The 20,082-nt window shown below is 33.2% G+C and overlaps 2 protein-coding genes across 3 annotated transcripts; both read left to right on the top strand.

Annotated features, from left to right (window-relative positions):
• The first annotated feature begins 9,689 nt into the window (after nt 1-9,689).
• On the top strand, nt 9,690-12,239 carry LOC112792223 (2-carboxy-1,4-naphthoquinone phytyltransferase, chloroplastic). Its single transcript, XM_025835384.3, has 10 exons — nt 9,690-10,100; nt 10,183-10,286; nt 10,367-10,438; nt 10,546-10,684; nt 10,775-10,881; nt 10,952-11,051; nt 11,129-11,167; nt 11,251-11,361; nt 11,461-11,526; nt 11,606-12,239. Exons 1-10 carry the CDS (start codon nt 9,810-9,812, stop codon nt 11,705-11,707), a joined length of 1,131 nt encoding a protein of 376 aa, XP_025691169.1. The 5' UTR covers nt 9,690-9,809; the 3' UTR covers nt 11,708-12,239.
• Nucleotides 12,240-12,404: 165 nt separating this feature from the next.
• On the top strand, nt 12,405-16,800 carry LOC112792222 (uncharacterized). 2 transcript variants are annotated; one of them, XM_029297294.2, is made up of 15 exons: nt 12,405-12,634; nt 12,913-13,191; nt 13,271-13,347; nt 13,611-13,747; nt 13,841-14,054; nt 14,137-14,223; nt 14,310-14,446; nt 14,545-14,625; nt 14,712-14,776; nt 14,859-15,031; nt 15,107-15,237; nt 15,327-15,414; nt 15,532-15,748; nt 15,921-16,027; nt 16,171-16,800. In XM_029297294.2, exons 3-15 carry the CDS (start codon nt 13,345-13,347, stop codon nt 16,531-16,533), a joined length of 1,803 nt encoding a protein of 600 aa, XP_029153127.1. In that variant the 5' UTR covers nt 12,405-12,634; nt 12,913-13,191; nt 13,271-13,344; the 3' UTR covers nt 16,534-16,800. The 2 variants fall into 2 exon arrangements, with proteins under 2 accessions (XP_029153127.1, XP_025691167.1); XM_025835382.3 differs by having other exon boundaries at nt 12,497-12,634; nt 13,589-13,747.
• The last annotated feature ends 3,282 nt before the right edge of the window (nt 16,801-20,082 follow it).

Below are 20,082 nucleotides of genomic sequence, written 5' to 3'. Positions count from 1 at the left end.
ACATATTAGAGAATTCGGTGAGGATTTCTCTTGTTGACTCGGTTGCTTTGGAGGATTCAAACTGGCTTTTAAGGTCACTGTCCATTGGCATTGATTTCTTACTCTTTGATTCCTTTTACAGCACCACCGTCTTTGATCATAGAAAATTTGTTCTCCACAGTTTCATTTGTTAAATCTATCTTATAGTACTCAAAAATACACGTGAGAAACATTCCATAAGGTAAATTATCCTTTTTGGTACTTCTTACACAGTCCCACATATGTCTGATCATGAGATAAGCAAATGAAATAGGAGAAGAAGTAATAAGGGCAAAAATTATTAAAGAATCAGATACAGTTACCCTATTGTGAGAACCACTTTGTGGAGTTAAAATGTGGGTAGTGATGCGATGCAGCAATGAGTTGGTTGGTCCAAGAGCTTTGTGAGTAGGGACAGTGCCATCTAATCCAGACATGTTTGCACAGATATGAGAGAGAGCTTGTTTGTAAGTAAGTCCAATATGATCATCCCATTTGTCACTCATGTATACCCTCGGTCCCTCGTCTGTGTAACCAAGGGCAGCACTGATGGTTTCAGTGTTCAGAGCCATATGCACACGTTTCACATAAGAGTGAAGAGTACCATCAATCAGTCTGAGATTCGCATAAAATTGCCTAACCAATTTTGGATATACCATTTTGTGAGTGTGTAGCAGTGGAGACCATTTGATGTTATCAAACAGGGGTTGCAAAATAATTCCTTTGGCTGACAGTTGATCAAGATTCACCAAGTAGGAGGGACAGATATGCCTCTTTTCCAGAACTTCTTGATGGAATTCATAAAATGCACATGTCAGGAATCTGGATGGATCATAGTGAGAATGTGGCTTGTGAAACTTGTTCTTGAATTCCAGTGACTCAAGATTTGCCGGTTCCCTGGTTTCATGCAACACGAAACCTTTGGGCTTCTGAGAACTTCTTCCTGATGTGTGTGGTGTTGCCTTCTTTGGTGATCGCGGCGGTGGAGAAGGAACGGGTGAGGTTTGAGATGATTTTTCTTCAACACTGGGCTCCTTGTTTTTGCCACGGCCAGAACTGTTGTGAGCAATCTTCTTTCTCATGGTGGGTGTTTGTTTGACAGATTGAGAGGGAGAGGAAGAAGATGTAGAGTGAATGTGAATATGAGTGTGTGTTTGTGGAGTGAACGGTTTTTGAGAGAGATTGATTCTTCCACTCTTTCTTGATGCAATTTTCTTTTTCATTATGGGGAGAGAGATAATGGGGGTGGAAGAAGAAAGGTTGGCCGAAGGTGGAGAGTGGAGGGAGGTTAAGGAAGCAATAAATGTTGATTGGAGAGAGATGATGGGAGTGGTTAATAGTCATTATGCGCGGTTATTAACCAGAGCGGTTTCCCAAAAATTTGAAAGGAGGGTTCCTTGAATCAAGGGATTAGTTGAAAAAGAAGGATTTGATTTGACATTATCCCTTTTTCAACTAGATATGATAGGACAACTTTGAGATTTGGTTTTCAAAAAATTGAATAATTAACAAAACAGTCAAAGATGGGTCAAAGAGATTTTGTGGGGCCCATTGGAATTTGTTTTTGCACAGTCTCCCCCTTAAGCATAGCTCTCTTATCATGCATTTATTTTTATCTCGTCTATTCCTGCGAGATAAAATTGAACAGAGTCAGAAATTCACAGTTTTTCAACATGATTTAAATCAATCATTCCCAAGCTTTTCCTCAACAAACAGAATCTATCTTCACAGAGGGGTTTTGTAAAAATATCAGCGAGTTGTTCTTCAGATTTTACAAATTGAATATCAATAGTACCCTTTTGCACATGTTCTCTAATAAAATGATATTTAATTTCAATGTGCTTTGTTCTAGAGTGCAGAACAGGATTTTTGGAAATATTTATTGCACTCATGTTATCACAAAATAAGGGTATGCTATTGATTTTTAATTTGTAATCTTCCAATTGAGTTTTTAACCAAATTAATTGTGAACAACAAGCAGATGCGGATATATATTCAGCTTCAGCTGTGGATAGAGCCATTGTGGCTTGTTTCTTGCTTGACCACATGTTGAGTGAGCTTCCAAGGAAGCAACACATGCCCGAGGTGCTCCTTCTATCCACTCGATCTCCCGCATAATCTGCATCACAAAACTCTACTGCACAAAAATCATCAGATTTTGGATACCACAAGCCATAATCACATGTTCCCTTAATATATCTAATGATACGTTTAACGGCCGATAAATGGGATTCTTTTGGGTGAGATTGAAATCTTGAACATACACCCACACTTTGAACAATATCCGGTCTAGAGGAGGTAAGATACATTAGTGAGCCGATCATTCCCCTATACCGTGTCTCGTCCACATCTAGGCCATCAACATCCTTTTCAAGTTTATTGTTTGGATGCATTGGAGTTCCCATTGGTTTGGAATTTTCTAAGCCAAATTTCTTTATCAATTCTTTTGCATACTTGCCTTGATGAATAAAAGTACCACTAGGAGTTTGTTTAATTTGGAGGCCAAGAAAGAAAGTTAGCTCTCCCATTAAACTCATTTCAAACTCACTAGTCATGAGTTTTCCAAACTCTTCACACAAGGACTCGTTGGCCGATCCAAACACAATATCATCCACATAAACTTGCACAAGAAGGATGTCATCATTAGAAACTTTAATGAACAAAGTAGTGTCGGTGGTTCCCCTTTGAAAATGATTTTCTAATAGGAAGGCACTAAGCCTTTCATACCAAGCTCTAGGAGCTTGTCTAAGGCCATAAAGAGCCTTTGACAGTTTAAAAACATGATTAGGAAAATCTTTCTGTTCAAAACCGGGGGGTTGAGCCACATACACTTCTCTATCAATAAAGCCATTAAGGAAAGCACATTTAACATCCATTTGAAACATTTTGAAACCTTTATGGGCAGCATAGGCAAGAAGCAACCTAATTGCTTCCATTCTAGCTACCGGAGCAAAAGACTCATCAAAATCAATTCCCTCTTCTTGATCGTAACCTTGGGCCACTAATCTAGCCTTGTTACGAACAACTTGTCCATTCTCACCAAGTTTATTTTTAAATACCCATTTAGTACCCGTTACCTTCTTACCATCCGGATGAGGTACTAATGTCTAAACCTCATTCTTGTCAAATTGGTCAAGCTCTTCTTGCATGGCCTTGACCCATGATGAATCTTCAAGAGCTTGTTTGACATTGTTGGGCTCCATTTGTGACAAGAGAGCAAAGTTGCTAGATTCGGTTTGCCTTTTGGTGGAGGATCTTGTGGTTACACCTTGAGAGGGATCACCAATGATGAAGTCATGAGGATAACCCTTCATGGACTTCCATTCTCTAGGCTTTCGGACAGGTGTTGAGCTTTGATGATCTTCTGGTGGTCTCGCTGTTTCAGTTTCTCGTGTCTGCTCAGGAGATAAAATGGAAGTTTCTCCTTCGATCTGACGAGACAAAACTGGGCTGACAGATTCTTCATTTTGCACAGATTTGGGATTTTCTTTATTTGTTCCATCTTCTTCACAATCTGATTCATTATCCTTTACAGTACTGTGAATTAAGTTAGAATCACAAAAAGTAATATGTATGGATTCCTCTATGGTTCTATATTCTTTAAGATAAACTCTATAGGCCTTGCTTGTGGTGGAATATCCAACAAACATTCCTTCATATGATTTTGGATCAAATTTTCCAAGGTTTTCCTTATTGTTAAGAACAAAGCATTTGTATCCAAAAACATGGAAGTACTTAAGATTTGGAGGGGTTCCTTTCCATAGCTCATAAGGAGTTTTCTTTAACCCTTTTCTAATGATTGTTCTATTCAAAATATAGCATGCTGTGTTCACAGCTTCAGCCCATAAAAATTTAGGAATTTCATTCTCACATAGCATGGCCCTAGTCATTTCTTGAAGGCTTCGATTCCTTCGTTCAACCACCCCATTTTGTTGGGGGGTTCTAGGGCATGAAAAATTATGAGAAATCCCTAAATCATCACAGAATTTTTTAAAGTCTTGATTTTCAAATTCTCTTCCATGATCACTTCTCAAATGGGCAATTTTCAAATCTTTTCGTTTTGAATTTTCTTGCAAAGGGTGGAAAAAGCATAGAATGCATCGTTCTTATGAGCAAGGAAAAGTACCCAACCAAATCTAGAGTAATCGTCAACCACTACAAGACCATAGTGTTTACCTCCTAAACTTTGAGTTCTAGTAGGACCAAAAAGATCAATATGTAACATTTCTAATGGCCTTTTGGTTGAGATTCCATCTTTTGATTTAAAAGAGGATTTTACTTGTTTGCCCAATTGGCAAGCATCACAAGTAAGATCCTTATCAAACTTGATGTTTGGAATTCCTCTAACCAAATTCCTTTTGACTAGCTTAGAAATTTGGTACATGCTAGCATGACCCAACTTTCTATGCCAAAGCCATTTTTCAGATTCAAGAGAGGCGAAGCATGTTACATTTTGTTCCTTTAAATCCTCAAGAGTTAATCCATACACATTATTGCATCTTTTAGCTTCAAATAGAACATCCCCAGTTTTCTCACAAACTACTAAGCAAACAAGCTTCTTAAAAATAACTTCAAAACCCAAATCACACAATTGACTAACACTAAGCAAGTTATGTTTCAAGCCATGTACAAGAAGGACATCATTTATACAATATGAGAGATTTTTACCCACTTTCCCAACAGCCACTATTTTTTCTTTTGCATCATCACCGAATGTGACAAATCCTCCATCATATTCATCAAGCTTTATGAAGAAGGTTGTCTTCCCGGTCATATGCCTAGAGCATCCGCTATCCATGTACCACATATTTTCTCTCTTCTTGGATGCTAGGCATACCTACAAATAAACTCAAGTGACCTTAGGTATCCAAATTTTCTTGGATCCTTTCACGTTAAACCATCTCTTATGTCCCAAATCATTGTAATAAAAAACAACTTTGTAAACTTTGTCACCAATCATTCTTTCACCAAAGAAACATTGAACTGGAAAATGACCACTTCAGTTACATAGTCTACAAAATCTTGGAGTTGCTGTTTTGTTAAAGTAAGTTGGGTCTTGATACTTTACATCATTTGAAGATGAACCAATGTTTTCAAAATGTGATTTTTCAGATTTATAAAATCCCAACCCAGCTTTATCATAAAGAGGTTTTTGACTAGCCAAGATTTGGTTCAAATTTTCAGAACTTTGGGTGAACTTAGCTAAGTCTTCCTTAAGTCTTTTAACCTCTTTGAGCAACTCTTCATTTTGCTTAAAACAGTTCACATATGCAAGAACAGAATGGTCACTTTCACAGCTTCTAACTTGGGCTTTTAACTGCTTATTTTCTTCCACAAGATCACAAGCAGTTTCAGCCTCTCTTAGTTTTTCTTTGAGGAAATCATTTTCAGCTTTAAGAATGAAATTTTGTTGTTCAAGATCTTGATTCTCAATTAGAAAACATCTTATTTTTTCAGAAAGGTGATCTATCATAAGATGAAGGTCTTCAGTGTTAGGGTTTTGAAAGGATACCTGCTCTACTTCATTTGCCATGAGACAAGGCTGTGACTTAGTCTCAGACTCTTCATCCTCATCATCTGAGTCATTTTCCAAATCTTTCCATGAAGCCATCAGTCCCTTTTTCTTTCCCCTTTTTGGCTTTTTCTCCTTTTTTAACTTGGGACAATCAGATTTAAAATGCCCTATTTTCTTGCAGTTGTAACAGATTACTTTGCTAAGGTCCTTCTTCATCCTCCTTGAGCTGCTGCCTTTGCCTCTGAGTTTCATCATTTTCCTGAATTTTTTTGCAAACAACACAAACTCATTTTCAGAAGAATTATCACTAGATTCATCATCCAGAGGGTTAGTCACAGAATAAAAAGCAATTCCTTTCTTTTTTGAATCTTTTTTCAAATAAGTGTTTTCAAAGGCAAGAAGATTTCCTCTCAAATCATCAAGTGTCATGGAATCAAGATTACTACTTTCAGAGATAATTAAAGCTTTTGTTTCCCACTCTTTAGTGAGACATCTCAGCACTCTTCTCACTAGCACAGATTCTAAATGTGAAATTCCCAGAACATCTAAGCCAACAATGATAGTGTTGAACCGTTCAAACAGCTCATCAATGGACTCTCCTTTCTTCATTGTAAACATTTCATATTCTCTGTTCAATATATCTGTCCGAGTCTTCTTTACAATAGTGGTTCCTTCATGAGTGATTTGTAGCTTGTCCCAGATTTCCTTTGCCGTTGTGCATCGTGATACCCGTCGGTACTCCTCAAAGCTGATAGCACAGTTGAGCAGGTTTACTGCCTTGGCATTTAATTCTACCTTCTTCCTATCTTCCTCGGTCCATCTTGCTTCTGGTTTGAGAGAGACTACCCCTTCAGCACTTGTGGTAGTTGGAAATTGAGGCCCTTCAAGAATAATCTTCCAAAGTCTGTAATCTACAGCTTGTACAAATATCTTCATCCTCTCCTTCCAATAGGTATAATTTTTCCCATTGAAAAGAGGAGGTCTGTTGCTTGATTGTCCTTCGGTCAGATTATAGGACACCACATTTGCGCCACTGTTTTTCGCCATGAGGATCTTTACTCCAAGCTGCAAAGCTTGATCTCTTTGAGACCAAGCTCTGATACCAATTGATGGTTTCAGTGGCTAAGAGAAGGGGGGTTGAATCTTAGCCCCTTTTTGCTTGCTAACACTTGCTGGACTTAGAAGAAACTTTTCTGTTTTTAGCTCGTCCCTAGCCACGAGACATTTTCATTTTGTCTCGTCACTTGACACGAGACATTTTTTATTTTTCATCTGAACAGTAAAAACAGAATTGAAGTATGAAGAGAGAGAGAAGATTACACCCAGATATATCCTGGTTCAGCTGCTAAGTGCAGTGCAGCCTACATCCAGTCTCCATCACAACAATGATGGAATTTCACTATAATCATCCAGATTACAAATTGTAAAGTGCTAACCCAACTTACAAGGGGATTCCCACAGAATCGTGAAACACAACACAGATGTACAAAGGAACTCTAAGACATCTATGGCTTTTTCTTTTAATTTTGCACTCTCTGCCTTTTTCCGCTCTATGACTTTTTCTTACAAACCTCACTGTTTGCCTTTTTCCATGAGACTCAAGACATGACAAAATTAAACAAAAAAATATTAAACAGAAAACATTGAAGGAGAAGAAGAACTGCTAGCTTAGGTAGCTCTGAGAACTCTGTGCCTTGCACTCTCAAATCTTACTCCTTGAATCAAACCATGACTGTTCACCCCTTTTATAGAGAAGTGAAGCCTTCACAGTTGAAACACAAACCCGAGCTCAGCTTCTTTTCCTTCACAACAAAACCGGTTCGGCCACAAAGAGAGAAGAGGTAACTCATGCAAAAACCAACATGCGAATACCTCTAGTCCTTCCTTGGTCATCACTCTTCATCAATCCGAGCGCTCCATCCTTGGCTTCCTCTCCAAGATGGATTTCTGGCCCTTGATGCTTCATGATGATGATGGCTTCATCTGCTTCAATCTCTGCCTCTTCCATCACTTCGCCACTCTAGCTACTTCCTGTGGTGGTTGAGCAGAATCAAAGACAAGCCATGCCTCCAAGATCTCTTCTCTTGGCCGAATCTTCAATGTCCATTTTTGAGCATGAAAAGCTCAAGATAACCTCACCAAATCTAACCACATTTGGTAAGTATCTTAGCTACAGCTTATTTTTATTTTAGTATGTTTTCTTGCCATCATTAGCTTGATGGTCTTGATGCATGCAACTTCTTCTTTTTCTTGGTTGAAGAACATTTCTTCCATTGTTTCCTGGACAAGGACCGAAGAAAGAAGAGGAAAGAGATGAGAGAGAATTAAAGAATCTGAAGAAAAGCAATGTAGAGTGGTTAAGCACATTAATTTGAGAATAGCTTGCTTTTACTTCCCTTAGAGTGGCGTGCATAGTCATAATAGCCATCAAATCAATCTTCTCTCTCTTTCTTATGTTTCCAATGCATTAATTAAATTTGAATTCCATCCAAAATGAGAAATGGAATCCATTGGAGGCAAGCAACTAAATTCACATAGTTGGATTTTTCATCAATGTGCCCCAATCCCATTTTTCTTTCGGACCATGCATGCTAAACACATTGGGCTTGTGACATTATTTAAATTTCTGGCCCAATAGTAACATTTGCTTTCCTGATGAAATTTGGAACATGCACAAAGCAAATGGAAAGCATGTAACACACTTGGGCTCAGAGTAATCAAAATCATTTGGGCCCAAGTAACATCAAATCAGCCATATTCATCATATATTATCAAAACCAAAGGCTGAATGTATCTTGGGCTTGCACCAGAAAATTGTTTTCGGCCCAATATTAAACCTGCACAACAAAATTATTAATTAACATAAGATTAATGAAGATTGAATTAATAATTTTGCAATTAAATATTTTAATAATATTTGTTTATCACAAATATTAATTTGGAGTTTTCCAAACTCATCATTTAATCTTATCTTTTATTACTCTCTCTCTCATATTTATTTTTTATCTCACTTATAAAATTAATGATGAGAGATTACACTTTATTCCCTCAAGTGTTAAAAAAAATGAGAAGATCCATTTCCCCATATAAATCCTCTTTTGGAGTGTTAAAACTTTAACTCTTTAAGTGATCATAATAATATAAATATATAAAAAAATGTTATGGCTATGAGAATTTATTATTTTTAGTTATTATTTAATTATTAATTTAATTTCTTTAGCTTAATTCCTTTAATTTAATAATTTAATAATATATTTTATTTTATATTTTTAAATATTAATGACTAAGTAATGATAAAAATAATAAATTATGATAGTTTTTTTAACATTTTTCTAAATATATATTAGATAAATTTAATATGTTTATACTTACGGTGTGTATAATAGTTTATGAAATATTATTAAAATTAAAATCATATTTTTTTATATATTTTGGTAATATTTTTTAATCTTAATATCACTTTTTAAAATTTATTTCATTTTCGATATTAGAGAAAAGATGGTATTTTATTTTATAAAGTTGTTAGAGTATGATGTATTTAATTAGGATGTAAAAAATACAAATCAGACCATCAAATTTGTCATTTAAAATATATTTTAATATTTTAAAAATTTTAATACACAAATTTAATTCTTAAATTTGTATACTTCACTTAAATTAAACTTTTAGATTTGATTTTTTTCCTCTCTTGTTATTAAATCTGATCCTCTAATTTTTATAAAAGTTTAAAGAAGTCAAATCAAAACTATATATCATAACTACCGTAGCATAAATATATTATAATGATCCTATATATTATTATGATAAAGTTAATATTATTTGATCAATACTAGTTATAACTAGTTTTAGAAGTAAATTAAAGTTTTAATGACTATCTTGTACTCCTTAATTTTGGATGCAGAAAAACAGCATGAGGGTGGGTACAACCGTACAAGTTAGGTCGAGGAAGAAAAGTTTTAAGAAAGAACAGAAAAAAAGTAATTCATTCTTAATTATACAAAAAATAATTTTTATTAAAAAAATTAGAATTCTCGATTTTTCTTAAGAATTGTTAATGCCTGATTGCATGCTGGTTACAACTTATGAGAGTAGAGCCCACACTAAGTAGGCTTACGTGGCATTTAGTACATAGATTCTAAAGAGATAGGATTATGATTCTTTTTCTCACTTGAAACTAGAAAGGGAAGAGCTTCATCAGTTCATCTCATTTTTTCAACCTTCCCTTGTACACTCTTTTTTTCTCTGAAAGATGAGGAAAAGCTTGGGCTTCATATAAATGGCAGCCACTTGCTATAACCTCATCCATGGCTTTGGTCACAACAAACTCAATGGCCAACTCCACATACGGAGAAAGCTTGTTCCTCTCTACATGCATACATATTCAAAGTCATTATTCTTTTTCAGCTGCAACCTGGATTACAAAAGGATACATACAAGGCACTTGTTGCTACACGTGTCTCGTTCTGGGTTTGGAGAGGAACAACTTGAAGAGTCTGTTTCAAGGACAACCTTGATTTGGAGGGCAATCAAGTTGCCAATTTACTCTGTTGCTTTGGTTCCTCTAACTGTCAGTATTTCCATTACAAAATTCATGTATCCTTAATTAGAAATTCACAGAGTTTTTCTGATTTTGCTGCTGCCACGAATAGGTAGGTAGTGCAGCAGCTTATTTGCAGATGGGTATGTTCTCTGCTAGGACCTATTTTGTGCTCTTGGCTTCTTCGGTTCTTGTTATTACCTGGCTTAATTTAAGGTGATTTTCTATGCTGTTTCAAAGATTGTGTGACTGAATATTATAAAAACACATTTAGAATTGTTAATGACTTATGGCAGCAATGATGTTTATGATTTTGATACTGGTGCTGACAAGAACAAAAAGGAATCTGTTGTAAATCTAGTTGGCAGGTGAGTTTCTCTCTAACTTGTCTATTACTCTATTTTCATTTGCAAAGACTTGTCTAGTATCAGAAATAGTAACTAGCCCTGTTTATTCCTTTTGTTGAATTGGAAAGCCGGAATGGAACCTTTGTTGCTGCCTACTTGTGCTTTGCTCTTGGCTTCATTGGCCTCACTTGGGCTTCTGTTCAGGCACGAAATATGCCTTCGATCGTGCTTCTTGCTTGCGCAATTATATGTGGCTATGTATATCAGGTGTCAAAAGCTTTTGCTGGTACTAGTTAGAATCATTTTCAAGTTTATTCAGAATCATAAGTTAGATTACCAAGTCTTTTACTTTTCCAGTGTCCGCCGTTTCGCTTAAGCTACCGAGGGCTGGGAGAGCCCCTGTGCTTTGCTGCATTTGGTCCTTTTGCTACTACTGCTTTTTATTTATTACAAGGCAGTGCAAGGTTACTTCAATCACTTGTAATATTTGATTTTTTTCATGGTTGATTGCTAATACTAATTTTTTTACCATAGTGCCATGAGCCGTTTGCCCTTAACTGGGACAGTTATCTCGGTGTCAATTCTAGTTGGCCTCACAACTTCCATGATCTTGTTTTGTAGTCATTTCCATCAGGTAGTTCCATTACCAAATTCTTAGTTTTTCTTATGAGAGTAACTTCAAGTTGATGACTTTTCTTACTTGTTTCTCAGATAGAAGGGGACATGGAAGTTGGAAAAATGTCACCATTGGTATATAAAATCAAATACATTTATCTTATCAGTGTCAATGATGCATGCAGCCTATAATTTTGATTTCCCATTGTCTCTTTCAGGTTAGACTAGGCACGGCAAGAGGCGCAGAGGTAGTGAAAGTGGCAGTCATGGCACTCTATGCTCTTTTGATTGCTTTCGGTCTGTGCAAGGCGCTTCCCCCAGCCAGTATTGTATGCAACTCTAAACACTTCATTTCTGATATCTTCTCATCAAGTTATGAGCTTATGATTTGTTTCTCTTCTCTCTTGCTATGACTATGGTGGTTCTAGTTCCTTTGTGCCTTGACCTTACCAATTGGAAACTTGGTAGTGAGATTTGTGCAAGAAAATCATAAGGCAAGTCCAAGACTTTGTGTTACCCTTTTATGATTGCTGGAGTTTGGTATTAAGCCTTGGTTATGTTCTGTACTTACAGGACAAAAGCAAGATCTTCATGGCAAAGTACTTCTGTGTGAGGTTACATGCTTTGTTTGGAGCAGCTCTGGCTTGTGGGCTGGTAGCGGCTAGAGTGGTTTAACAACAATTCTATGCATGCAAGAGTCTGAAGATGGAAGCTGTCTCACTATTTTATTCTGATTCTTTGCATTCTTCTTTTCAAGTGTTTTTCATTTGCCTCCACTTCTTATGGCCAAATAAATAGTGGAGAAAATTTATATGTTGAGATACCAATGTAGTTAGGAGTCTCACTTAGGCTTTTTTGATAGTTTTAACATTTTTTGGTGGTGAAAACTCAGATACAGTTGACTTCACGTGAAGTTGATAATTGACCATTGTTAGATAATTTGACTGATTTGACTCATTTTTCATCTAATGACTCTCAACTATCAACTTCAGGTGAAGTCGACCGCACTTAAGTTTTCACCTTTTTTGGTGTTACATATAAGGACACATACCTTTCTTTGTTTTCAAATCTGATTGCTCCTTGTCCCTAAATGACGTAACTGCATAGTTTGTAGTCCAGGTGAATCTATGCACGGTTGATTCTTCTATGTTACCAAAGAAACTCTAGAATGGAAATCCAATTTACCACATGTTTTCTACAATTAAAACGTGTTATGAATTTTTCATTCCCCTTGGAATTTTTCCCTTGGTTTTTCTAGGCAAACCAAGAATGTCTATATCTCATATCATACAGTATTAAAATTAAAAGGTATTTTAGTAAGTCCCTATGAAATATTAAGGGTTAAATACGATTTTAGTTCTTAAGGTATAGGCCAAAATTTTTTTTGTTTCCAATCTTTTTTTGTATACAAAATTGTCCTTTTTACTTAGATGTTAAAATTTTGGATCAAATTACCCATAACAAAAAAATTATAAAATGAAAAAAAATAAGAGAAGGAGTGTTTCTGCTCGTTCGAAAGGGGAAGGGAAGAAGAAGAAGTTGTTCACGATCCACCTCTGTCTCCGCTTTCGCCACCATCTCCGTATGATTTTAGTCCTTAAGGTAAGGACGATTTTCTTAGGGAAGAAAAAAATTTCGGCGTATATCTTAAGGCGTACTTAATCCAAATATTAAATTAATACAACTGCTAAAAATATTATGAATATGATGAGGTGATTCTGATATCAACTAAACATACAGCCTTAAAAATGAAAGTGACACTTGGTATAAGTATGCTGAATGAGGTAGTTAATATTAAAAAAAAGCTCATCTTGACCGGTTCTCATTGCACTTGAACAAGTTAAACGCTAACCTAAAGTTTTCTTTCACACTTTTTTCAGACATTGTTCTCTTCTGATGTGATGTTCTACACAAAGGGGAAGGAGAAAGAACAAAAGAAACGACATACATGCATGCATGCATGTATTGCGTGAAACATTAGTGAATTAAAAATGTGGGTGTTCTATTTAATATCATTGCCTATGACATTAGGCATGGTGATTTTAACATTGTTATATTTTTCTGGACCTGATGTGCCAAAATATGTGTTCTTCACCGTTGCATACACCTGGTTCTGCTCTCTCTCCATCATCATCCTCGTCCCCGCCGATATATGGACGGTATTATCAACTACTCATGTTAATGGTTTGTTTTATTTATTTAATTTAATGATTGTAACTATTTTCCTCTGATTGCTAGACATTAAGAGGTGATCATAATGTTGCAATTTCCGTTCTTTGGAGTTTGACATATTGGAGTACCTTCTTACTTACATGGTAAGATTCCTTCTTATTTCTAACACCTTATATGTACACATAAACACTTACTCAGAACTTTCCTAATTCATATGTAGTATGTTGTCTAGATTATTTTTTTATTAGTTTAATGTTGATGGTAACTAATTATAGTAGGAGTACATAAGGTTATCATAGTTTTGTATAGAACATATATGGCAGCTAGGTAGGTTAATTAGAAATGCACACTCATAGTTTTGTATTAAATTATTTCTCTAAACAGGACTGTGATTCCAACTATTCAGGGTTTTGAAGATGCTGGAGATTTCACAGTTAAAACAAGATTGAAGACCAGCATACATGCAAACCTAGTCTTCTATCTCTCTCTTGGTTCTGTAACACTCATTGGTCTCATATTGCTCATAACTTTCCACCATGATTGGTTTGCTTCTTTCTTTGTTAAAGATTTGTTGTTTCTCTGTTCATTGAATGTACTGATTGATTTCTGCACTTCCAAATGCTTAATAACTTGCAGGAGTGGTAACATAATGGGTTTTGCCATGGCTTGCTCAAATACATTTGGACTTGTTACCGGCGCGTTTCTACTTGGATTTGGTTTGTGTGAAATTCCCATGGGAATTTGGTTGAATGCAGATTGGAACATTCAGCAGAAAGTCCTTTCCCACAAAGTTGCAAAAATGGCTGTCAAGTTAGATGATGCTCACCAAGATTTTTCAAATGCCATTGTTGTAAGTTAGTCACACCAACACTATTGCCATAACTTCTATTAGGCATCTCACTCACTTATTTATGTGGTGCTGCCATTGCCAGCTTGCACAGGCAACATCAAAGCAAATGCCAAAACGTGATCCTTTGAGACCATACATGAATATAATTGACAAAATGTTGGCACAGATGGTAATATCTATAAGCAAATACATCATGCTGGTTTGTATCTAAATGTTGTATTACTCATTTTTCATGCAATTTTTTTTCTTTTCTAGTTGAAGGAAGACCCTTCCTTCAAACCACAGGGTGGAAGACTAGGACGTGACATGGGTTATGACACAGACGAGAAAACCATGGCAGAATTAAGACGCCATCTAAGAAGAGCTCGAGAGCAGTATTACCGATATCAAAGGTGTTCTGGATTCTAATAACATGCACTGTCTTGACTCCAAACTTCATTTTCATACTGAAAGTGCTAAATATCATTGTTATTCTTTTCTTTTTACTTAGTGAATATACCAAGTTTGTGTTAGAAGCCCTTGAACTGGAGGATACCATAAAGAACTACGAGAGCCGTGACTCCACAGGATGGTTTGCTCTTAAATCTACATGTTCTTATCTTTCTTGGTACTGATACTAATTTTCTGGTTTAAAGATATTTGATACTATTCTTGCAGGAAATATATTTCATGCTTGAGGCCTGAACGCACTGGCAGAGTTGGTGCTTTTTTGGAAACAACTGGTACTTGTTTTTTGTTACAAATTCAATAGAGATTAGTTTTCTCACAATGATAACTACCTGAAATAATATTGATTTATAACAGAATTTCTATGGCGGTGTATATTAAGGAAGCAACTACAAAGATTAGCTGCTGTTATATTGGGATGCATGTCATTTTCAATTCTTTTAGCAGAGGCTACCATACTAAATGGTGTTGATTTATCCCTTATCTCTATCCTAATACACGCTGCAGGAAAAGATGAGATTCTTGTGCAGGTAATAATAATCTATGCATCAAGTTACTACAACTTATCTCTTAAGGCTCATGTGCTTTGGATTCTTCTTTTGCAGTTAGCTGCATCCATACCCTTGATGTATATGTGTGTTTGTACATATTATTCCTTGTTTAAGATGGGAATGATGATGTTTTACTCAATCACACCAAGACAAACAAGCTCGGTCAGCTTGCTTATGATATGCTCGTAAGTTTTCCACTTCTTTTGGTTTTTTTCAGTCATTTCTGTAAACTGGAATTCTTAATAATTGGTCTTTGCATCTCTCTTCCTTGTAGGATGGTTGCAAGATATGCAGCATCAATTTCTTACAACTTTCTTAACCTTATTGATATCGGCCGCAATAGAAAAACCATTTTTGAAAAGGTTCTTAACTCTGTCTGGTGATTAGCATTTTTTTTAATCTCACCTAAGCGTTGCAAAGTAGATTCCTTAGATTGGTTAATTTACTTAATTGTGTATGAACTCTTAACTTCTGTGCAGAGGATGGGAAACATTGATGATGCTGTTCCGTTTTTCGGGAAAGGATTTAACAAAATCTACCCCCTCATCATGGTTATATACACTTTTTTAATAGCCTGCAATTTTTTTAACTGGCTCATCAGTTATTTTGAGAATTTGATCATATTCAAGTTTATTAAAGATGATGCAGAAGATATGGATGGATTTGACCCATCTGGAATACTAATCTTGCATAAAGGTGATTCAAATCCTCCTTATTTTTGTGAATGCAAGTAATGCTTAAAATCAATAGATACTAAGCTTCCACCTTTAGCCTGTTCATACAAGTTTGGATAACCATAGACATTTGCTGTCATTTAAGACCTAAAATAACAACATGCTAGTTTATTTCACCACTTTTCTCTCTTCAGAGCGTTCTCATCTTCAACAAGGCCACAAAGTCGGCGAGCTTGTTTTCCCTTTAGCAAGGAGTTTCAGCACGAGTAACCCGGATCTAGAATCAGCAGGCAATACTGTGGTACATATTTAAACCCAATAGGTTAAAATCTATTTTCAATTTGTAAATGTAAAATGCAAAACTCCCTGAGAGGTATGTGAAGATTCATGATTTTCACCACTGAAGTGGCCTAAAAGGCTAAAAGTATCTATTTCCTTCTTCAGGCTCTGGATGAGACTCCAAGTGGAGTTGACACTGCCAAAACAGCAGAAGAGAAAAATAATGAAGGCGGCGAAGGCGACAGGAGCAGGAGATTCCGCGGCAGAAAGTATGGAGCGCTAAGAACACATTCTATCGAACAGTTGCCGGGCGGTAAAGATTTGAGGGAGGATAATAATGATTCTGATAAAACTAGTTCAGGGCAATCATCTTCATTATCCTCAAAATGGGATTCAATGATGTCCCAGTTTAGAAGTTTAAGATCAAACATGGATTCCAATAGGTTCATTCAAGGAACCACTCTAAGCTCACACTCTTCATTTGAATCCTTTGATGAAATATTGAAACATCCAAGCTCAGAATCATAGTTTCCAGTGACTAAACTTGATCATGAAGTATTCAGAAGTGACTAAACAAAAATGTTAAGTTCATTTTGGTTGTTCTACAAAATTAACTGCATAGAAATTTTTAAGTTGTAGTTTCATAAAGTGCTAATATTTCCAATTACCATGCATGTAACTGTAATAGTAAATCTATTTAAGCTAGCAAATTGCGGAAAAGAAATACTAGTAGGATATTCAGCTTCTTGTAAAACTAGTTTATTTTTAATTTGTTGTCCATACTTTGTTTTTAAATTCAACTTTTTTTTAATAATATATAACACGAAAATTGAATTTTTAAGTAAGAGAAGGCTAATATATCGCAATCAATCAGAGCCTTAGGAACATATTTCAAAATTCAAATAAGACTAATTTCTATCCATTATCAATATAAATAACTTTACACAATTACCTGTAAGAAACACAAGAATATGTAAAATCATTTCAAATATTTTCTTACAAAAATATTGTGTACACATAAAAATTCGTTACTAAATTAGTCATTATATATTTGTGTATAAAGATATATTAATTTATTTTTAATATATATATTATACTTCAATATATATTTTATACAAATAAATAATTTGATAATTAATTTTTGTTACACTTATTACATAAATTCACGTCAAAGAACTATTTATTATCGGTGATGCTAGGTAGCAAAAAAATAATTACAATATAAAAATGTCACATAAAAATTTTTAAGCAAGTGACATATACCTCCTTATCATTTATCCTCCTTATCACTACTATTTTGCTGCATGTTTGGAGTCATTAATATTCTTTCCAAAATTAATTTCAGTTTCTCCCAAAATCAAATCCTTAACATCTCTCAATCACATTATCTATTCTATTATATAAAAATCGGATGTCTGCACTTAATGATGGAGCTGACGTGGCATGCTCCAGAGAGTGTTTCCGATTTAATTATTTTAACTCATTCAATATAATTTATTACCATGACTTAATTATATCAGCTAATTAATTGATTAGATATTTAAATATTAATATAATTTATTATAATATATATTACTTAATTAATTTTACTACATTAATTATAATTTGTTATATTAATTAACTAATTTATTCATTTATAAAGTCTGAAATAAAAAGAATAAATTTGTTGTTTATTCTAATTGAATTCATTAAATTTAATTATACATTATATACGAATTAATAATAATTTATAAATCACTCTAATTTATAATATTCAATAAAATAATTTGTAAATCACTTTATATTATATATGTATTAGCAAAATATTATATATATCTTAATGTGTTAATTAAATATTATATACGCACAGAAAAATAAATACAAAAAGATTATTTATATAATATTGATAATATTATATTAGCACGGTGATTCTTTTTTGTTTTGATATCATATAGTATAGATCAATTAGTATTATTTAACATATCTAAATATTTATTATAGGATATTACGTCTTTATTATTTCGATTCTCTTAGCACCTATAAATACCCTTCTATATTGTATCATTTTACACAACTTGAATACACACAAACCTTTTCTCTACTGCTCTCTCTTACCCTTTCTAATAATAATAAGTACAGTTTAATTTAGTTAGAAGTTCATTATTTTATAGTCTTCTATAAAATAATCTTTTTACCACTTTAGATATTTTAACTCTTTTTCCTTTTTTTCTCTTTACATGTAATTTTGTTGTGCATTAACTTTGTTTATTTAATGATGAAATATACTCATGTTAATTCTATCATATAATAGTTTGTTTTTCTCCTATGTATTTTGATTTGTATAGTTACTATTGATCTTACTGTTTTCGATCTTACTGTTTTCGTTTTCTTGAATTGTTCTTTATTTTTTTATGACTTGATAATTTAAAAAAAAAAGCAAAGAACAGAAAAAAATGGTCAAAGACAAAGGTCAAAAGTCTAAAGCAGCAACATCATTCCTCAACATTATTATTATTAATATGAACTTTATTATTTCTTTTCTAACATTCTTTAATACAAGCTTCGTTTCTTTTTCTTAATTATTATTAATATGTTTATTCTTTTCTTCTCTAATTATAAATCTACTTATAACAATTTTTTGATCGGATATTTTTTTTGTCTAATAAATTTTTTTCTCTATTTTTTGTCAAAAATAATTGATATTAAAAAAAAAGATAAAAGTAAATTTTAAGATTCAAATTTAAATAAGATGTACAAAGGATAACTATTGAATTCATTTGGTCGATTTACTTTGTATTATCATCATTGAAAATTTCAAATACTATTATAAAATTCTAGATATTTTTATTTTATTGTTCTTAAATTATATATTATATCGTGTATTTGAAGAGTTTCATCTTTTTAAAAATAAGTGTGACATTATATACTTTTTTAGATATAATAAATAAATAATAAGGTTAAAGTGAGTAACAAAATTGATTATGGTAGACTAATTATATTATTATTTTTTATTTTTTGATATTAATTCAGATGTTTAGCTTCTTTTTATTATTATTTTTTATTCTCTTATTCTATATGTTTATTCCCATAAATTTTGCTAAATTAAATAAAGCATTGTATGTATATCTTCTTTTTATTCTTCTTTTATATACACATAAAATTTATTAAATTATTTCTCTTTCATCTAATAATTTTATTTCTCTTCTATTTATATTTCTTTCCTTCAATATTTTATTGGTTCTTATTTTTCTAAATTTTATTTTAATTTATGTATTTGTTCTTACTATACCTAATTTTTTTTATTTATGTGTAATATACATTTTTATATATGTTATAGAAATATGATTTGATTCCATTAACTTGCCAAATTTTTTTGAAAAATCTAAAGCTAAAGTACAAAAATATATTTATAGATATTTTACTTTAATTTTTTAACTAAAAAATATAATATTTTTTGTCATATTTGTTAGAATTCTAAGTTAAATATGAATATTAATTTTTGAAATAGAATAAATATATTTTAAATTTTTTTCATCTAAAAATAATATTCTATCAATGTTAGAATTATTTAGATGGATAAGTAATAGTGAATATAGAATTATTTAGGATGGATAGAACTAAGTATATTTTTTTATTGAAAATACGAATTTAAAAATATTATACTAAATTCTCAATAGTCAACCTCTCATTCAACCATTGTATTCTCAAAAGATTTTTGAAAAAATGAAATAGTTTTAGGTGTATAATTTTTGTAAAAATTTAATTAATTTAAGATATTATTATCGTTGATTAAAAAAGTAAATTGAAATGATAATTTAATATTTCTATACTCTTAAAATATTATTTATTTATTTTTCTAGCATTCTTTATCATCCAATGATCACATTAATATAATTTAATTCAATAAAATTATTTATTATCATTTGATTGAATAAAATTTTTATTTTAGCTGAAAATTTTTGTATTTCTCAACCTCAAGATCATTCATATTAACTCATTAAAAAATATAACTAAGAGCGTGGAAGCATCTCTTTATTCGAGAGTATGATTGAGATCAGAGAGTTTGGCTCTTGTGGTTCTATGATCTTCGTCAACTAA

Source organism: Arachis hypogaea, chromosome 13 (genome assembly GCF_003086295.3).
Source record: "Arachis hypogaea cultivar Tifrunner chromosome 13, arahy.Tifrunner.gnm2.J5K5, whole genome shotgun sequence".
Classification (NCBI taxonomy): domain Eukaryota; kingdom Viridiplantae; phylum Streptophyta; class Magnoliopsida; order Fabales; family Fabaceae; genus Arachis; species Arachis hypogaea.
Note: the sequence above shows the minus strand (reverse complement) of the source record. Positions and strands in the feature narration are given on the sequence as shown.

Coding starts and splice junctions, on each gene's coding strand:
- LOC112792223 (XM_025835384.3), top strand. CDS start 9,810: ATGGCAGCCACTTGCTATAACCTCATCCATGGCTTTGGTCACAACAAA. Junction 10,287..10,366: donor ATTACCTGGCTTAATTTAAG/GTGATTTTCTAT, acceptor GACTTATGGCAG/CAATGATGTTTATGATTTTG. Junction 11,527..11,605: donor TTGTGCAAGAAAATCATAAG/GCAAGTCCAAGA, acceptor CTGTACTTACAG/GACAAAAGCAAGATCTTCAT.
- LOC112792222 (XM_025835382.3), top strand. CDS start 13,024: ATGTGGGTGTTCTATTTAATATCATTGCCTATGACATTAGGCATGGTG. Junction 14,055..14,136: donor ATTTTTCAAATGCCATTGTT/GTAAGTTAGTCA, acceptor TGCCATTGCCAG/CTTGCACAGGCAACATCAAA. Junction 15,749..15,920: donor AATACTAATCTTGCATAAAG/GTGATTCAAATC, acceptor TTCTCTCTTCAG/AGCGTTCTCATCTTCAACAA.